The sequence below is a fragment of the Pygoscelis adeliae genome, unplaced genomic scaffold, assembly GCF_000699105.1.
Source record: "Pygoscelis adeliae isolate BGI_AS28 unplaced genomic scaffold, ASM69910v1 Scaffold34, whole genome shotgun sequence".
Taxonomy (NCBI): domain Eukaryota; kingdom Metazoa; phylum Chordata; class Aves; order Sphenisciformes; family Spheniscidae; genus Pygoscelis; species Pygoscelis adeliae.
This window is the reverse complement of record NW_008824658.1, coordinates 2,835,342-2,852,506: the sequence shown is the minus strand read 5'-3', so window position 1 is coordinate 2,852,506 and position 17,165 is coordinate 2,835,342. Positions and strand designations below refer to the sequence as shown.

The 17,165-nt window shown below is 36.6% G+C and overlaps 1 protein-coding gene across 2 annotated transcripts; it reads left to right on the top strand.

The window, feature by feature from the left end:
- The first annotated feature begins 7 nt into the window (after positions 1 to 7).
- CNOT6 (CCR4-NOT transcription complex, subunit 6) lies at positions 8 to 17,159 on the top strand. Of its 2 annotated transcripts, none has more exons than XM_009322670.1 (11): positions 8 to 111; positions 2,695 to 2,881; positions 6,737 to 6,822; positions 7,863 to 7,967; positions 8,054 to 8,122; positions 9,587 to 9,744; positions 10,252 to 10,406; positions 11,398 to 11,552; positions 12,506 to 12,736; positions 13,468 to 13,670; positions 14,355 to 17,159. In XM_009322670.1, the coding sequence occupies exons 1-11, from the start codon at positions 39 to 41 to the stop codon at positions 14,565 to 14,567; spliced, it is 1,635 nt and encodes a 544-aa protein (XP_009320945.1). In that variant the 5' UTR covers positions 8 to 38; the 3' UTR covers positions 14,568 to 17,159. The 2 variants fall into 2 exon arrangements, with proteins under 2 accessions (XP_009320945.1, XP_009320946.1); XM_009322671.1 differs by having other exon boundaries at positions 19 to 111; positions 7,863 to 7,952.
- The last annotated feature ends 6 nt before the right edge of the window (positions 17,160 to 17,165 follow it).

Below are 17,165 nucleotides of genomic sequence, written 5' to 3'. Positions count from 1 at the left end.
AGCCCAAGGAAAAGTACGATCCACCTGATCCACGGAGGATGTACACAATTATGTCCTCAGAGGAAGCAGCCAACGGAAAGAAATCACACTGGGCAGAGTTGGAAATAAGTGGTAAGAAACTGAAGAATGGTCCTGAGTTATGAACTCCTTGCAAGTTAAGAGTAGCCTACGTAGCATGGGCTTGGACAAGAAGTCTGGAGTGGAGTTACCTACCCTGAAGTGAGCCAGCACGCCAACACAGCAGCTGCCAGCCTTTGGGTGTGCCAAGGGAAGAGGTTGGGTTGGGATAATGTAGGGAGCTGTAGGAGAGGTAAGTTGAGGCAGGTGGGGAATCATAACGTGTAGGAAAGTTGGGAAGATGAGGATAGGGATGTGAGCTCTTTGTGTTTTAAGTAGGTGGGGTGGGTGAGAGCGTGGATTTAAGATATAGTTTGTCAAAGAGAAGGGGGTGAAGTTGGGATTGATATATAGACGTATGCTGTTACTTTAAGTAATTAACAACAATGTTGTATTAGTCCATGACAGTATGGTTTCTGTTGAAGCAGAAGTTTTCAGTTCAAAAGCAGTTGTAAATCTTTGCTCTGTTCTTGAGATTAAAAAAAAAAAGATTAAAAAGATCCTCCAAGAACTGTGCTAACTTTGAGGTACTGTTTGACTTTCAGATCTTTTCTTGAAAATAAGATAATGCTCGGAATTCACAAACGTGAATTCCAGCTGATGTGGGACACCAGTCTCTCTTGATTTGTAGAGTAAATTCTGATTTTGCTACATAAAGTGTGTTTACAAGGAAATTCAAGCAAATATTTTAAGAATTTAAAAAGTGTTTTGTGATGTTGTAAATCTAGGCTGAAATTTTGCATAAATATGGAGGTTCTTTAAGAGACTGCAAAAATTGCCATGTGGTATTTCTAAATGAGTGTCCAACAGAGAAATTTATGGAAAGAGGAATACAAATAGAGTTCTTTGAATTGTGAAGAGTCTTTCTGTCCAGATCATTGAATCTGTGTCTTGCTTCAAGTGCCACGTGCCTTAACATGTGAATAGCATTCTTTACTTGAAGGTTATAGACGCAGAAACCTAGTTAAATGCTGCTTCAGCAATCAGCGTTATATATCAGCATTAGGCTTGGATATCCACTTGGACATCTGCTGCCTCTGCATAAGGAAATGCATTAAGTGATGGCTCTTTCTTTTCGTGCCTGGTAATCTCACTGTAGGCTGATTCCAGCCAGGAGAGGTGCAGGTAGTGAAGAGGATGGTTCGGTGATGTTGATTGGAAATCCTTTCAGCTACAAGGGTTTCTTTGATCACAGTCACCTGTTTGCATTGGGTGGGCGGGGGGAAGAGGTGTTAATTCATAAAATGCAGAGAACTATTGATTCGTATTTAAAACCTTTCAAAAGATTTCTTAATGAGCATTACGGTAGCATGAATCCTTTAAGAACTGTATGCATTTGCCTTGCAAAATAAAATGTGACAATGTTTTTGTTTTATTAATGTTCGCACTGTATTTTCCTTGCAAAATACTTGGTCATCTAATACAGAAAGCCACAAATGTTGTAATTTCTCTCATTTAAATCACTGAGCTTTTTCACTGCAGGCTTTTTTATGCCACTCACTTTTTTATAGCTCACTGGAAATGATACCTGTATTAAACCTTTTGTTACCAGGGACCGAGTCCCAGATACACGTGTATCGGTGTAGCTTTCCCCAGGCACTAAATATGACTTCTTTTATTTTGAAGAAAATCATTTAGGGAAAGGAATTACAATGTGTGTATGTTGGTATAATATTAACCAGGCTGTTCTTAGTATTGGTGAGTCATGGTGGGGTTTTTAAAGGCTGTCGCAAGTACCTTTTTGCCTTGGACAAACTGATGTTGGTACTCTTCTCCTAATGCTTTTGGTACAGTGAGATGACTTCTGTAAATGAAAAAGGATCTACTCCTGGGGGGAAAGAAATTTTGGAAAGAAGAAATGTTTTGAGACCTTCTGATGATATCTCACATTCCTTGCATGCGGCAATGTAGAAAATCTTGATTCTGTCACACAAATCCATGTTTCCACCCTTCAGTTTATACAAAAATCATACCGTTTTTTTAAATATCTGGCAGTAGTTTATGCAGCTTTTAGTTGAATGCCAGATGGAAATCCATGTTCTCAACTAAGCGTTTTAGTCACCCTAAATATAGTGCTTCTATCTGTTCTTGGCTGGATTAATGCCATAGAATATAGATTTTTGGTTTGAAAGACGTTGCACAGAAATAGGAGGCAAACTGAAGAAGCATCTTCCATCCCAAATATAAACTGTAATTGAAAAAAAATCTGTTTCTTACACCTATATTAATTATTGAATTCATGGTCAGTTAGTAAATATGTCTTGTTTTGTATGGAACGTGAGAAAGACAGATGTTTAAACCTTAAGTATGGGTTGGAGAAAAACAGTCTTAAGCATCCCTGGCAACACCTTACATTCTCTTATGCATTGCTGAATTTTTTTGATCTATAGAATCAGCTATTAATGGAATTTTCATTGAATAAAATAATAATGATAAAAAACAACAAAAAACCAAACAAAACTCCCCCTCAAGCTCCCCCCCGCACTGCCCCATACATACATACTTACAAAAGGTGTAATTATTGCTAAACCTATATATTTTAAATGTTCTATTTTCTTTTGTACCTTCCTTCCACAGGGAAAGTGAGAAGCTTAAGTTCGTCATTGTGGACACTGACCCATTTGACAGCTTTGCATCTCAGTGACAATTCCTTATCCCGTATTCCTTCAGACATTGCTAAGCTTCACAATCTGGTATATCTGGACCTGTCCTCTAATAAAATTCGCAGTTTACCAGCAGAGCTCGGAAACATGGTGTCACTCAGGTATGTAAATTTTAACAGGAGTTAAAATTGTTCTATTATCTTTGTGGTGACAGTTTAAATTTCAGCATAATTTTTGCATTCTAGCAAATGAAAAGCATAAATAAATTCCCCCTTCCTCACTTCTTATGTGTCTCCCTGAATACTTGGTATGGTCTGTGCAGCTATAGCAATGCTGGCTTTTCTGTGATCTCCTGTTCCGATTTATGATAGTATGGAATGAGCTTCACAAGTGCTCAGTTTGATAGCAATCACCCATTTTATATTTTTCCAAGTCAGATTTCCTCTCTTATGCATCTCTTTCCAGGCTCTTTTACAAATCTTGATGTGGCATTTTTCTGTAAGAAATCCTGATGCACAAAAATAATTGCTTTTAACTCATAGTAAGGTAGGAAAAGGTCAGATTAAACAATCATAATCATGCTAACTACATTTTTTTCCTCTTTATTAATCTTTAGTAATTATTCTTAACGATAGTTCTTACTCTGTTTATTTTATAACAACTGCAACTTGTCTAATATCATCTCCTTCCCACCTTTGCTATCGTGTAACTGCATTCCTGTGCAAACTGGGGAGGACAAAAAAAATGTTCTAAAAGCACCTTCTTTTTTTCCCAGTTTTACAGTGCCAAGATGTGCAAAGTTTGCATGGAGTAATACCTCCTTTTGGAAGCGAAACATGAGTAGTGATGCCTATTTAGATTATAATTAAGGCTGCAGCATTTCACTTTGTAAAAACACTGTTATGTAAACATATAAATGATTTATATGAGAGTAAATACTTACAGGCAACATTCTTTTGCCCTTGACCCAAAGGAAGAGCCTTATCTTAGGTTTATTAGACAGTCACCAGTAATTGCTTTCATTGCTTTTAATTTTGAAGACATTTCTGGATTTGAGAAAGCTGTCCATAAACCACTGTGTCTAAAGGCAACGAGAATGTTGTTAGAAGTAAAGATGATGATAATAGATAAATGGACTGCCAGCACAGCTTTAGTGAAACTGTGGAAGCAAAGCAAGTTTGCACATAGAAATATCAGTTGCTGCATTTTCTTCTACTTTAGAAAAGTCCACTCTGTTGGGGAGGATTAAACTAGCTGATTAAATTGGTACTAAAAGCTCAAATTCCAAAGCAGTTAAAGTCTCAACCTTGGAGGCCGAGCAAGGCAGCATTGCTTTTTAGAGCATAATTGGCAGCTCCGTTTCATAGTGTGTCATACAGTTGTTTTCAGCTGTGAAGCAGTCTGTTCTAAAGAAAGCTTTGCATTACTATTTCAGTTAAAAGCAGTTATTAGTAACAGGTTTCTTCCCTCCTTTATCCACTCCCCAGGTATTGTGAGCTAGCAATCCTAAATTTACTGGAATAGTCTCAAATTCACCTTTGTACTTTATGAGCATTCTTTTATTTTCATCAGTCTTTTTCCTTTTAAAATATTGCTGTAAATGTGACACTCATGACATGGAGTTAGCTTAGCACTGTATAGTCATCAGTAGTGTCAAAAGATATTCTTCTTCCCAATGCTTTTCCCAATTTACTCTTGCTGATTCTATGAAGCTTCAGCTCTACCAAGTCCTAAGTCTCTTCTGAGTAGAGAAGGCTAAATCTTGTGAATGTGAAATGTGTAGCGAAGACCTAGGATCACACTACTTTTCTATTTGTGAGCTAAACATAACACTTGAATCCAGATCTCTAGATGTGAAAAGCTAGTGCATTAATCCACTGCGCTTTCTGTCCTCAGTAATTGCAGCTGATCCATGATTTCTTTTCACTGGGGTGAAAGTGAAGAAAAACCCGTAAGTGCATCCTACGTGATGGCTCTCTGCAGGTCTCGGCTGTGCTGGAGTTTCATGTTTCAGGCTGGCTCTTACTGCAGACACTTCCCATAGCTTCTGGGAAGTTGTTCAAACTAAGGGTAATTCAACACTGGGCATTGCTGATATTCTGAGCCGCAGAAATCATTTGTGCTCTCACACGTGAGAATTGATAACAGGTCTTCCAGCCCCCACATCTGGAGCTCTGGGTTTGCTCTGTACGGCAAAGCTTGCCTAAGGCTCCTTGCATCTCCCTTTTTACTGCAGGTACTTGAAGAAAGAGGTGTCAGAGAGAGCAGTAAGATTTCTGATCTTTGCGGAAAGAGGAGAAAAAATAAACACTGTAAGATGTTATCTTGGAAAGCTCAGCTGTAAAACAGATTCTCTTGATATGCTTGAGAGAACTAGTGGGATTTGCTGTGATCCCCTTTGCTGTGTAGAGGGGGCGGGTTCTGCAGAGGCAAGGATCATTAGAGAAAATAATTCTTTCATCCAAGAGAGAAAGTGTAGCGATACCTACTACTGTGCCATTCTTGCAGCTCAGTGTTTTTCCTCTAGAAGAATTTAGTATATTTTTTTGTAATTCATACACAACTTCTTTTAGACTTCAGCAGTGCTTTGAAAAACTCTTAGAGGAAAAAGTAGCTTCCTAAAGAATAAACTAGTAGCTTTATAATGTCATATAGAATATCATCTCTAAAAATAATAGCCATTTACATCTCAAATGTCTGTGGAAGTGCTGAGAACTAGTGGAGATGCTGATTTTTTTTCTTTTTTTTAACCCCCCATCCTCTTTTCCATCTGCCATGTGCCTCATTCATGCTTAGAAACCCTAGAATGACACAGTGGGCTTCTGAGTTTCTCTCTAAAATATGTGCTTTTGTCTATGGGATTTTATATTGGAAAAAAAAAAAACAAAACCCCCAGTTGGCTAGGTGTGTTATAGTCTGGTAATCAGTTGAGTAATGACATTTCTAGATAACCCAGTGAAATAAAAAGTAAGTCCCCCCCTGTATCTTCTTCCACTGTTCTACACCCCAGAGCATCTCTAAAACAAAGCCGCTTTACTTCTACCGAGGTTTCTAAATACGCAGTGAAACGGAGAGAATTTCTCAGGAAGTCCTTGCTAGGGAAGGACCAGGCAGAGTTTACTCTTTAAATGCAAGGCTAGAAGAAGAATTGTGTCTCTCTGCTTCAAATGCTGTCTTGTAGCAATCTAAAAGAGCTAAGGTAACTCTTGGCATCCACGTTTCCTTTCTCCTTTTTTTTTTTTTCCTTTTTTCTTTCTTTTTCTTTTTTTTGTTGCCCCAAAATACTTTTCAAGTCTCTAGGCACCAAGTTGTAAACACTTTGAAGTAGCAACTTTATATTGAATATGGTGAGGAAAGTCTTCGCTGCTTAGATGGGAATGCGTTTAAGAAAGTGAAAAGCTCCTAAGAAGTCCATTTTCTCTGCCCAGTTTGTTGGGATATCAGAATTCAGGACATGAATTCTGTTCCTGTCTGCATATTGTTTTTGTAAGTTAAAAAGCATGTATTTTGTCTTAACGCTGAAATGATGAAAAAAAACCTAACAGAAAATTACTGTTGTAAATTACTATTACGTGATAATGTCATAGCTCTAATCATACTGCCATGATCCTGGATTTTTTGCTTATTTGTTTTCTTGGATATGATTTCCCTTTATTTGGCCTTTAATCATAGCTGAACTATTTCATGGTCTGGTTTATCAGAGCTGTTACTGCTTCATCGCTTGTAGTTATTAAAGCATTTAATTATTGCTAATGTTTACAAAATTTCTGACCTTTTAAGATGAATTTGCCAAACAGCTACTTTCCTCTGTACTTCAACATAATACGTATCTTGTCTATGTGTGTGTGTGTGAGTACAGCAGGATTTCCCTAACTATGGCTGTTTAGTCTTTGAGTTTCTCAATATTGTGGTTTGCTAGTATATTGTTTCTCTTTTAGTTAAACTTCTTGTACTATACTGCTGAAGGTAAATGTTGGTCTGTTTTCAGCCCTATATGATTCTTGCTCTGTCTACAGGGAACTACATTTAAATAACAACCTGTTACGAGTTTTACCTTTTGAGCTGGGAAAACTGTTCCAGTTACAGACTTTGGGTCTGAAAGGTATTACTACTTTTTCTTGGTATCTGTGCTTTGTTTAATGATATCGCTTCTGAGATGTAATGGCTGTAGACTGCTAGCTCATAAAATGTTACTGAATAGCAATCCCAGATGTAGCTACTTACTCCACATTTATAAATATTGTTATTTAGGGATTATTTTAAAAAAGAAAAAGAATGAGTTTGGCGAAGCACTCCACATAAAGAGTTTATGCTCTAAAGTAATAGAAGCAATTTCCAAAGAAGAGGTTTGCTTCTCTTTCTGCAGAGTGAGCGGAAGCTTTCTGTTGGTTGCACAGGGGTTGAATAAGGTGCTGCTTTAACTTTGCATACCTACAGTTCGCTGCAGACTATTTCTACTCCAACTAAAAAGGGAACGTGCTTGGTACTGCTGCAGGGTACTGTGCTGTTCGTGCAAGCAGCAATTTAAAGCTTTTTCCAATTTTTTTTTTTCTCTGAACTGTATGGATTCTAGCTATAAAATTGCTGACCTCGGGGAAACTTGTATCACAGAATCAGGAGCACTGAGTGATGCCATACCTCTGAACACTGTTAAGTTTCAAAAGTCTGGTTTTCTCCCCCTTAAAACTGGATAATTGCAATGTACATTGTCCGTGAAAGCTTTTACAATCTGCTTATGCATTTGGCAGATGATAGACTCTCTACTCAGATATGACTGGCAAATAAACTGCTGGTGGATGTTTCACTCGCATCGAGCAAAGCGGGCAGAGGTGGCCCCTGCGTTTGGCCTCATCAGCTCTGCCTGCGTGTTGTACCACTCCAGTTCTTCACTACTGTCGGATCCAACGACCGCCCTTGGGGTGGTCAATCAGAAGACAGATGCAGGAGGGAATGTGGTTAACTTCACTAGAGCTATTCACACATCCAGTGTTTTGTGGGATTGAAGACCTGGGATTTGAAACCTTTAAGTAGTTCTTAGTAGATGCAGTATCTTTTCTCAGAGATGCCAGCTTTAAACGCTGATACGTAAGTTCATAATGGTTCTGTTTATTTTATTCAATATTTCTGTAAATGTGTTTGCAGGAAATCCACTTACACAGGATATTCTGAACCTTTATCAGGAACCAGATGGGACGCGCAGGCTACTGAACTATTTGCTTGATAATTTGGCAGGTACTGCAAAAAGAAGTAAGTGATCATTCTTAAAACATTTATTTCTGCTGCGTAAAATAAATGGGATTATCACTTGTTGTATCTCTAAAATGTTCCCATAGTTTCAACAGAACAACCACCTCCAAGATCTTGGATTATGTTGCAAGAACCAGACCGTACAAGACCAACAGGTACTGTAACACTTCTCTTTTTTTTTTTCTTTTTTTCTCCCCCTCTTGTAAAAGCTGTGGATCTTTACTATCTGTTTAAAAATTTTTGATGCTCAAATTAACCAATCATCTGTGCAGTGCTGACCAGCCAGCTGAAGTAGTTCTATCTCAATTGGAACACCTGTTTGAGATTTACCCATCTTTTACTAGAAAGTAATTTCTCTTTAATTAATGTCGTCCTCACAGGAATTGAAGCTGTTGTCCACAGTTAGTTAAACAGTTAAATTATAACAGGCTTAATTGAACATTTGTTGAAGAATAAAAAAATGAAAGAACATGAGCATAATTTCCCAAAAATGTAGGATTTTTTTTGTTTTAAGTAACCAGTGTATCATCTTTGTCTCAGCACTTTTCTTGCTGTTGGGATTCCGGTCATGTTTAATTGTTTATTGACTTTTTCGGCATGAATTGTCTAAAATACAGACTTTTCTATTTACCTGCATACCAAAAATCTTAGTGGGTTTCTCAATTATTGTAGTGTCCTCTCTTTCCGGACTGATGGACATCACTTTCCCCTATTAATTTTATTAAGGTGGTTGCTTCAAAGGTCATGATGTAATGCAGCTTGTCTTTTGCTGTCACCTATTTATTTTCAAAATGCTGGTCTTTGACGCGCCCAATCAGCCCGAGATTGTTGCCTCAATTTGCTAAATCTTCAAACAACTGTCTTGTTTCTTTTTCCTAAGTTGTACTCCACGTTTGAGAGGAGCTCCCAATAAGCTTCCAAGTATCTCATTATTGTACTGCAAATTCCTTAGTGCTTTTTAAAAACAACCAACCAACCCCAACAAAACAAAACCAAAAATCCATGCTGCTGGATTACCTGTCAGGTTGCCCCAAACTGTCTCGTTATCACTCCTGTTCCAAATGAATACAGAGAGTAGATGTTTCTTGTCTTTACACCTGAATTGTAAGCTTTTTGAGGTGGAAACATTTGGGGTTTTATTTTGCCTATACTTTTTCATTGTGCGAAGAGATCCTTGCCCTGCCTGTGGATCTGTTGAGGTTCATGGTGGTAATAATTAAGGTAGATTTTTAAATCATCTGTTTGAAGAGTTCGCAAATCTTTGTATAGCTAGCAAATGTAAGTGTTCAAATACACTTACCTTGTTTTAGGCTTTTCACAGTAGAGCACCGCTTAGCATAAAGTACATTTGTCTGCTATGTACTGCATTAACCATATAAAGAGGGGGTTTGGGTTTTGTTTTCTAATTAACTGCTAGAAGACAGCTGCCATAAGTCCAAACTCGTAATTTATCTTCTTAAAAGGACTAACAATTTTTTTAGTATAGATACACATGGTGTGTTTTGGTTGAAGCATGAATTGATAAATTTGCAGAAGACAAAAGTAAAGAGCATAATTGTATGTTTTGGGGGTTTTTTTGTTAAATATATCAGTGTGTAAGTAAAATTATTGTTCTGCAGCCTTGTTTTCTGTCATGTGTTACAACGTGCTCTGTGATAAATATGCTACCCGGCAGCTGTATGGCTATTGTCCATCTTGGGCATTGAACTGGGAATACAGAAAAAAAGCCATTATGCAGGAAATCCTGAGCTGCAATGCTGACATCATAAGTCTTCAGGTAAAAGATATACTGTTCTTTTTTTTCCTTTTCTATTCCCACATGCTGTTTTCTCTATATTAAATGTATTTACAGTAAACGGTCTGTTTTCAAAATCTTCTGAAAACAAAAGAAAAAAGAAGTGGTGTTTAGAACGTTATTTGTTGCTTGACATCAAAAGAATGTGTTTCAGCCCACGCAGTTGGAATGTGAACCAGCAGCTGCTGATCAAAGAAGTGTACATGGTGTCTTTGTGCCCATGTGTGTATGTGGGGCTATAATTGACACATTTTCAAATAAAAGGCTTGAGATAATCATAACTCTGGGGATTACAGAAATTCATTTATATTTTCTTAAAATAGGGATATTGCTCTCAAGTTTGCATTCTCTGATGTACTTAATTCTTAGAATTTTTTTTCCTTAAATCTAGTTTGAAAGTGATTTACACTTCTGAAGAGTCTAAATAATATCAGTCTTCCGTATTTTGATAATAGTACATTCATGCTGTGCTGTCTTATAACTTTACAGGAGGTCGAAACGGAACAGTACTACAGTTTTTTCCTGGTAGAATTGAAAGAACGTGGCTACAATGGATTCTTCAGTCCAAAATCTAGAGCTAGGACAATGTCAGAACAGGAAAGAAAACATGTCGATGGTTGTGCAATATTTTTCAAAACAGAAAAGTAAGTGATGTGTTTTGCAAAGCCTTCTATTGTGTCTTGCTCTCTTTCACATAATTTCTCAGGTCAGTCTATTGCTCAAACAGTTTGGCATTAGGCGCCCTTTTTGTAGCCATTCAGTGTTTCTTACAGAGCAGTCCTATCGTTAGAAAGAGTGGTCTGTACGAGAGAAATCATTTTGTGCGTAACTAGCAATAGAAAATTTTACCCTGAAGTTTTGTTTAAGTTGAAATTTCATTCTGTTAGAGCAGTGCAGGTTAGGAGTTCACTAAATTATACTTCAATTGTTGAGTGTGTGTGTCCCAACCATTAGGTGTTAATAATGAAAAATGAAGCAAATGTCTTATTTTCTTGCTTTTTTTGAGTAAAGGGATTGATAATCCCCAAAATTGCTGAAATAAGACCTCAGGTGACACTGACTTTTTAATACATTAGCCTTCTGATAAAGCAAAAGACAAGGCGCTTAACATCGCTGCTCGCTTCTGAAAAAAGCCGTTATTTAGGAGCTGCAGCACTTACTGATTGTGTCGTATTGTACTTGTACAACTGTTTGGATATGAAGGTAATAATTTCCCTTCCTCCTCCTGCTTCCGTTCCTTTGTATCCACAAGTAAATGTAGGTGCCAGGTTTGGTACCATTTGGCTCAGAAAAATTATTTAGTCCCTCTCTATTAAAGGGAACTAGACTCAACTCATCTTGGAACTAGAAACTGGTGCAGAATTAGAAACAAGCGCTTCTTTTCTATAGTGTGTCTCTCTCTGTCTCTCTCTCCCCCTCCCCCCCTTAATTGAAACTAAGTTAGTATAAAGTAGCTAAAAATTACTAGGAAAACTATCCTTTGAGTTCCTCTTAGGATTTTATGAAATTATGTGATTGGCTGAGATTTTCACATCATAAAGGTGTTTGAGCTTTAATTAAAAGGAGAATTATCTATAACATTGCCTTTTGTATCTGGCTGCTGAAAAAAAACCATATATGATGTTTCTCTTTCAGATTTACTTTGGTTCAAAAACATACTGTTGAGTTCAATCAACTAGCTATGGCAAACTCAGAAGGTTCAGAAGCTATGCTGAACAGAGTTATGACGAAAGATAATATTGGCGTTGCTGTATTGTTAGAACTGCGAAAGGAATTGATAGAAATGTCATGTAAGTCCTATTTAGTTTAATTTTTTAATAGATTGTATTTTGTAAATGGAGAAAATTGACTTTTGTTATAGTAAACCAGAGAAACTAGGTTCTACAGATGAGTATAACTTTGCACATTGTATGCTGAGACAAATTTATTTTCAAAGAGCATTTGGGGAAAAGTCGTATTGCTTAAATGATGATTTTTTTTTCTGCTTATACATTTTTGCTTAAAAAATACAAAAACTTGAGTTTGAGTGATTTTTTTGCTTGGAGTTACGTACAGGTATCAGAGTCGGTTGGTGTTAGTTGCGTGTTTCTGGGTCATGTATCTGCATCATTTTAGCTTGTTATTGTCTTCACTGTCATGCTTATACAACCTGCTTGTTCTGCCCTGTCATTCTTAATTTAGGAAATGTAAACTGGCTTTGTAAGTGTCGCAGTGGGTACCTACTCAACCTGTGTTATGATTATCCAAATGATATTTTATTAATTCAGATTCTAACAAACAAGCCTTTTAAGAAGCTCTTCTAGCAAGAGAGGTAACTTATAACGTGGATAACTTAAAATTCAGAGCTCATTGCCTAATAAGGTATGAGCAGTGGCTGTTTACCATCACAACCTGAGGAAAACTGTTCTAATTTTTTAGAACTACACTATTTGCCTGTCATTAGGATTATCTGTTATTTATGGTAATTCACAGTATTCTTAAATATGTAAGCGTTACCCGTAACAGGATAGTCTGTCTGTTAACGGTCTTGACTGTGAAACACAATTATTCCTAATGCTTTATATCAACTAAAACGCTTAGTAGATGTATGAGGAGTTGTGTGACCTTCTTAAATTAAGTGGTATTAACCCTCTTCAAGTTATACTGGTATTTTGTTTTATTTTTTAAACCTCTTGTTTAAAATTCAACAATAGTGTGTTTTGTTGCTGACCGTGTAAGGTAAATAATTGATTTTAAATTTTAGCTGGAAAGCCACATCTTGGGATGGAAAAGCAGCTAGTTCTTGTAGCTAATGCACATATGCATTGGGACCCAGATTATTCTGATGTGAAGCTGGTTCAGACTATGATGTTCCTGTCCGAGGTAAAGAACATTATTGATAAAGCCTCTCGTAGTCTCAAACCTGGTGTTTCGGGAGAACTTGGAACCATTCCACTTGTACTGTGTGCAGATCTCAATTCTCTGCCAGACTCTGGTAAGAGTTCTATTTCTTTTCTTTTTTTTTTAGACTGTTTCAAGTGTGTAACAATTTAAATTTCAAGGTCTCACTTTTTTAAAGTTTTCAACTTAGAGAATATGTTGTTTGATACCATAAGCTGTAAAGGTACTGAGGAAATAGAAGGAAGGGAAAAAAGCTAGAACTGTTTCTTTCGTGAGTGACCTTATTGCCTATGCAGTAGTATAGCTATGCCTGGTCTTTCAGAAGCATTTTCATTGTTATCTTACAATACAGGAATGGAAAGGGAGAAAATACCTTTCAAAAATATCTTGTTAATTTGGCTTTGCAGCCTCTTTAAAGTTAACTTTATCTGAAGTAGTGTTACAGAAGTTGGCTGTTTGGCAACATTTTAGCCAAAGAACGATGGAAGCCAAGACTTGAGCAGAGAGGCGAGGAGAGGAGGAAGCTGCCTACCTAGCACTTACAGAATTTTACTTCCACTTTTTTCATCTTCCCCTCAGTCAGTCTGTTCCTAATTAACCTTCCAGTTTTTTCTAACCAAAGCATGTCTCTTTGTTCTAGGTGACGTTTACATATAAAATATTTCAAGATAATGTATAAGAACTACTGCTGACTGTATTGTATACGTGTTAAGGTTTTGCTTTTATAATGCATAAGGTTGCATGTATGACTTGAAATAATCTACACACGCTTATTTGCTGAATGCTTGTTAATACCTTCTTGTGTGTATGTGTCTCTCCTAATAGGTGTTGTTGAGTACTTGAGCACTGGTGGGGTGGAAACAAACCACAAAGATTTTAAGGAACTGAGATACAACGAAAGTCTTACTAACTTCAGCTGTAATGGGAAAAATGGAACAACAAATGGAAGAATTACACATGGTTTCAAGTTGAAGAGTGCCTATGAGAACGGTCTAATGCCTTATACAAATTACACATTTGACTTCAAGGTAAGAACTTGGCTAATATTTTGGAAAAGTTTTCCATTTTGAAGTGTAACTAATGTGATTTGCCGTACGAAATTGTTTAACAAAGAAGTTAATCCGTTTGGGTAGCTAACAGTAAATTCACCAAGTTTATATTTAAAACATAGCTAACTGAAGTGCCCAACACTTCAGTCTTCTAGAAACCAAATTTTCCTTTTTCTTGTTAGTAACTTGTAATAGATTTGCAAGAGTTGGGGTGCTGTTAACCTTCCCCGTAAACAGGAAGATTTTGTATTTTAATACTCCAGGCTAAATGAAATAGCACAACAGGGGCACTTAAGCTGTCAACTGTAAGGAAATAATCCATGTTGCTACTGGAAAACTCTCAGTGCTCCATTGCCCAGGGGAAGCAAAGATGGTTCTTTTCCTCTTCAAAGTCAGAGGAATGTGATTGGAAGCTTTGTAGGAGGTTGGAAATTACAACCCACAAAAGCTGAGCGGAAGTGATACTTTTTCTTTTGTTTTCCTAATCTATATTGAGCAACCCATGGGATATAGGAAGCAGAAGTCTCCTAAGTCGATGACGTGCTGTGGAGAAGGAATGGTAGCATTTCAGTTACTAGTAATACTGAGCTCACCTTTTGTTTGGAACAATACCTTGAGTCAAGAATATATACTAACAATCGTGTTTATTTCTTCTCGTTTTAGGGTATTATTGACTACATCTTCTACTCTAAACCTCAGCTAAACATACTTGGCATTCTTGGACCTTTGGATCATCATTGGTTAATAGAGAACAATATAAGTGGTTGTCCACATCCACTCATCCCTTCTGACCACTTCTCACTTTTTGCACAACTGGAGCTTTTGCTGCCTTTCCTGCCTCCTGTAAATGGAATCCATCTCCCTGGCAGGAGGTAGTCAAGTACATTTTAGAGGGCAACCTCAATCTAACTTGTACAATTGTAAAATCTGAATATAGAGGAGTGAGGTATGGCCAACAGGGATTTTTTTTCTTAATAATCTTAATCTTAAATCTAATTATTTGCTAAAGACATAGTAAAAGCCAGGTGCTATCAACAGACACAATTCTGAGCCCAATATACTTTGTATACTGTTCAACAGCGATTGGTGCATTTGCACCTTTCTTTAATACGTTACAATTAACCTTCCTGTTTCTTTTATCCAACGTGACATTTTCATGCCTTGAAATAGGGAATTGTTATACAGTATATTCTCTTTGCACAGTTATCTGTAGCACTACTTTTTGAGGCCAGTAGGAACATCCACAGAACATTCTTCCGTACTTCACTCCCTCCTTTTTCAGACTTGTTTGTAAAATATAGAATTTGAATTTAGCCTTTATTGATTGTATATGAACAACAGAAAACCTGATTTATGAGATTTTGTACTTTAAAAAAAGAAAAATCAGATTTGGAAAATGATTGTATTGTAAACTAAGGCTAAATTTTTATCTGTTTTCATGTGTTATAAAGGCCAGCTTGTAAAAGAGGTTGTCACAGGTTTTCTCTGCTAATGATTTGCACTGTTAGGGTTTCGTTAGCCCTTTTGTACTACTTTTTATGTTCAATTGAGAACGTTGCTTTTAAAATCCAAACCTATAAAATCTTAATATCTTACAGAGATAACTAAATACATTCTGTCTATTTCTGATTTAAAAAAAAAAAAAGCATAGAGTTCTCGCAGAACAGATAAGCTAAGCAGTGAATATAAGTAGACCTGTATGGATTGAAAGTTATTGCTGATGTGTATACACTCAGATATTTTTCTCATCTCTAACTTTTGAAGTAAAATTTAGGGATACTTGTGTACAGCTTCTTCATTTCTGTTTTAAATCCTTGTCCTATCTCCACTGTGCCTGCTTAAATTTGTTCTCAACTAGCACTGCCTGTGCATGCAGAGAGATCCTGTGCATCCTCTTTTATTTTTTTAAATAACGTTAACACTTGTGAAAATTTTATGAAGATACTTTTGTATAAGCTGTGGCATCTTTTTTTCCTTTGTGAAGCATTGAATATCACACTTTTTGAACATGTTCAGGTTATGGGTACACAGTTTCTAGCTTCTAATACCCATGCACTGCTTCTTTCAGTGTCATTGCACAGTGCCGTTTTTCCCACTAAGAATTACTATCATGTGAATTCTCTTTCGTTTAAGTGTGTTCCTCAGTTTCAGAAAGTATAATTCCTTGAAGAAAAAAAACCCAACCCTACATTTTCTATTGATGAAGCAGTGTAAAGTAAATGCATTTTCAATACAGGTCCCAAAGACAATTCTTCAGATCATTTTTTTTTTTTAAAGTGACCAAGTCTTATTTTAAAGTGTCAAGCAAGACTAAAGTTATAGTGTACCCTCAGTGCCATTTGTGTCATGAAGCCAAGTATGTAACAGCTTACAAATTTAACTTGTCTGTATCCTAAAAGGGAGAATTTATCATTTCCTTAAACTAATACAACTTGAATAATCAATGTTAAAAAAAAAAATTGCGATAGAGAGCTTGGTCTTAAACAGCTTTTGTTTCAGCTGCGGGCAGGGAAGCAAAAGGACACTGAGCATTAAGAGAAAACTTTCTAAATATTGTGAATTTTTATATATATCAGAGTGAATTGGTAATAATGATTCAAAATTTTATTGAAAAGTAGTCAGCACATAAGTGTGCTCAAACCGTTCTGTTTTAGGCTGAAAGGAAAAATTGCAAACAGTTCGGATATGTAAAATGTACATTTTAAAATTTCAATAGGAGAAATTTTGATCTTGAATCCTTGTCTGGGACCTGATCTCTTGGGGTTATTTTGTTTTGGTTTTAGTTGTGAAAACACCAAACATGTCCAGTTTATAATCAGTACATTGAAATGCTGGTAGTATTGCTGTAGTAGACTTAATGCGTAGTGTTATTTTTTTTCTGTTTGTTTTTTTGGGTTTTTTTGTAAAGTGTGAATAAAAGGTGTTTTACTCATGTTTCCTTAATGATGTCTTGGTAATGTACATCATGACAATTTCCAGTGATGATGAGCCAATTTAGCTTGTCAAACTGAGCAAACTATTTTTCTTTTCTGATTATCTGGATTGTGTAACGAGTCCAGAAAGCTTTACAGAAGGGGAAGGGAAGCACTTATTCATTTTGTATTTCTTAGAGGGGGATAATTTACTTTAATAGATGCTGGAGCTTGAGTGCACTTGTTAGATTCTAAAGGTTTGAGCTTTATCCAATATGTGTTCTCCTGTATTGCTTAGTCTTAAAAAATATTTGAATTTATGACAGCATGTTAAAACGTGGCCCCTTGTGCTTTTGGAGACACAACTGTTCCTGCTTAGTCACCTTACAGTCCAAGGGTCCATTTAAACAACCATTTCCTCCAGCTTTTATACTAGTCCATCAGGTCCCAATCGAAAACCCACTGAATACATTGAAGACATTCCTTTGACTTCACTGGGTTTTAACTGGACTGCAGCTACGACTCAGGGGCTGAAGGAAGGAGAAATATTTTGAATATAGGG

Coding starts and splice junctions, on each gene's coding strand:
- CNOT6 (XM_009322670.1), top strand. CDS start 39: ATGTACACAATTATGTCCTCAGAGGAAGCAGCCAACGGAAAGAAATCA. Junction 112..2,694: donor GGCAGAGTTGGAAATAAGTG/GTAAGAAACTGA, acceptor TTCCTTCCACAG/GGAAAGTGAGAAGCTTAAGT. Junction 9,745..10,251: donor CTGACATCATAAGTCTTCAG/GTAAAAGATATA, acceptor ATAACTTTACAG/GAGGTCGAAACGGAACAGTA.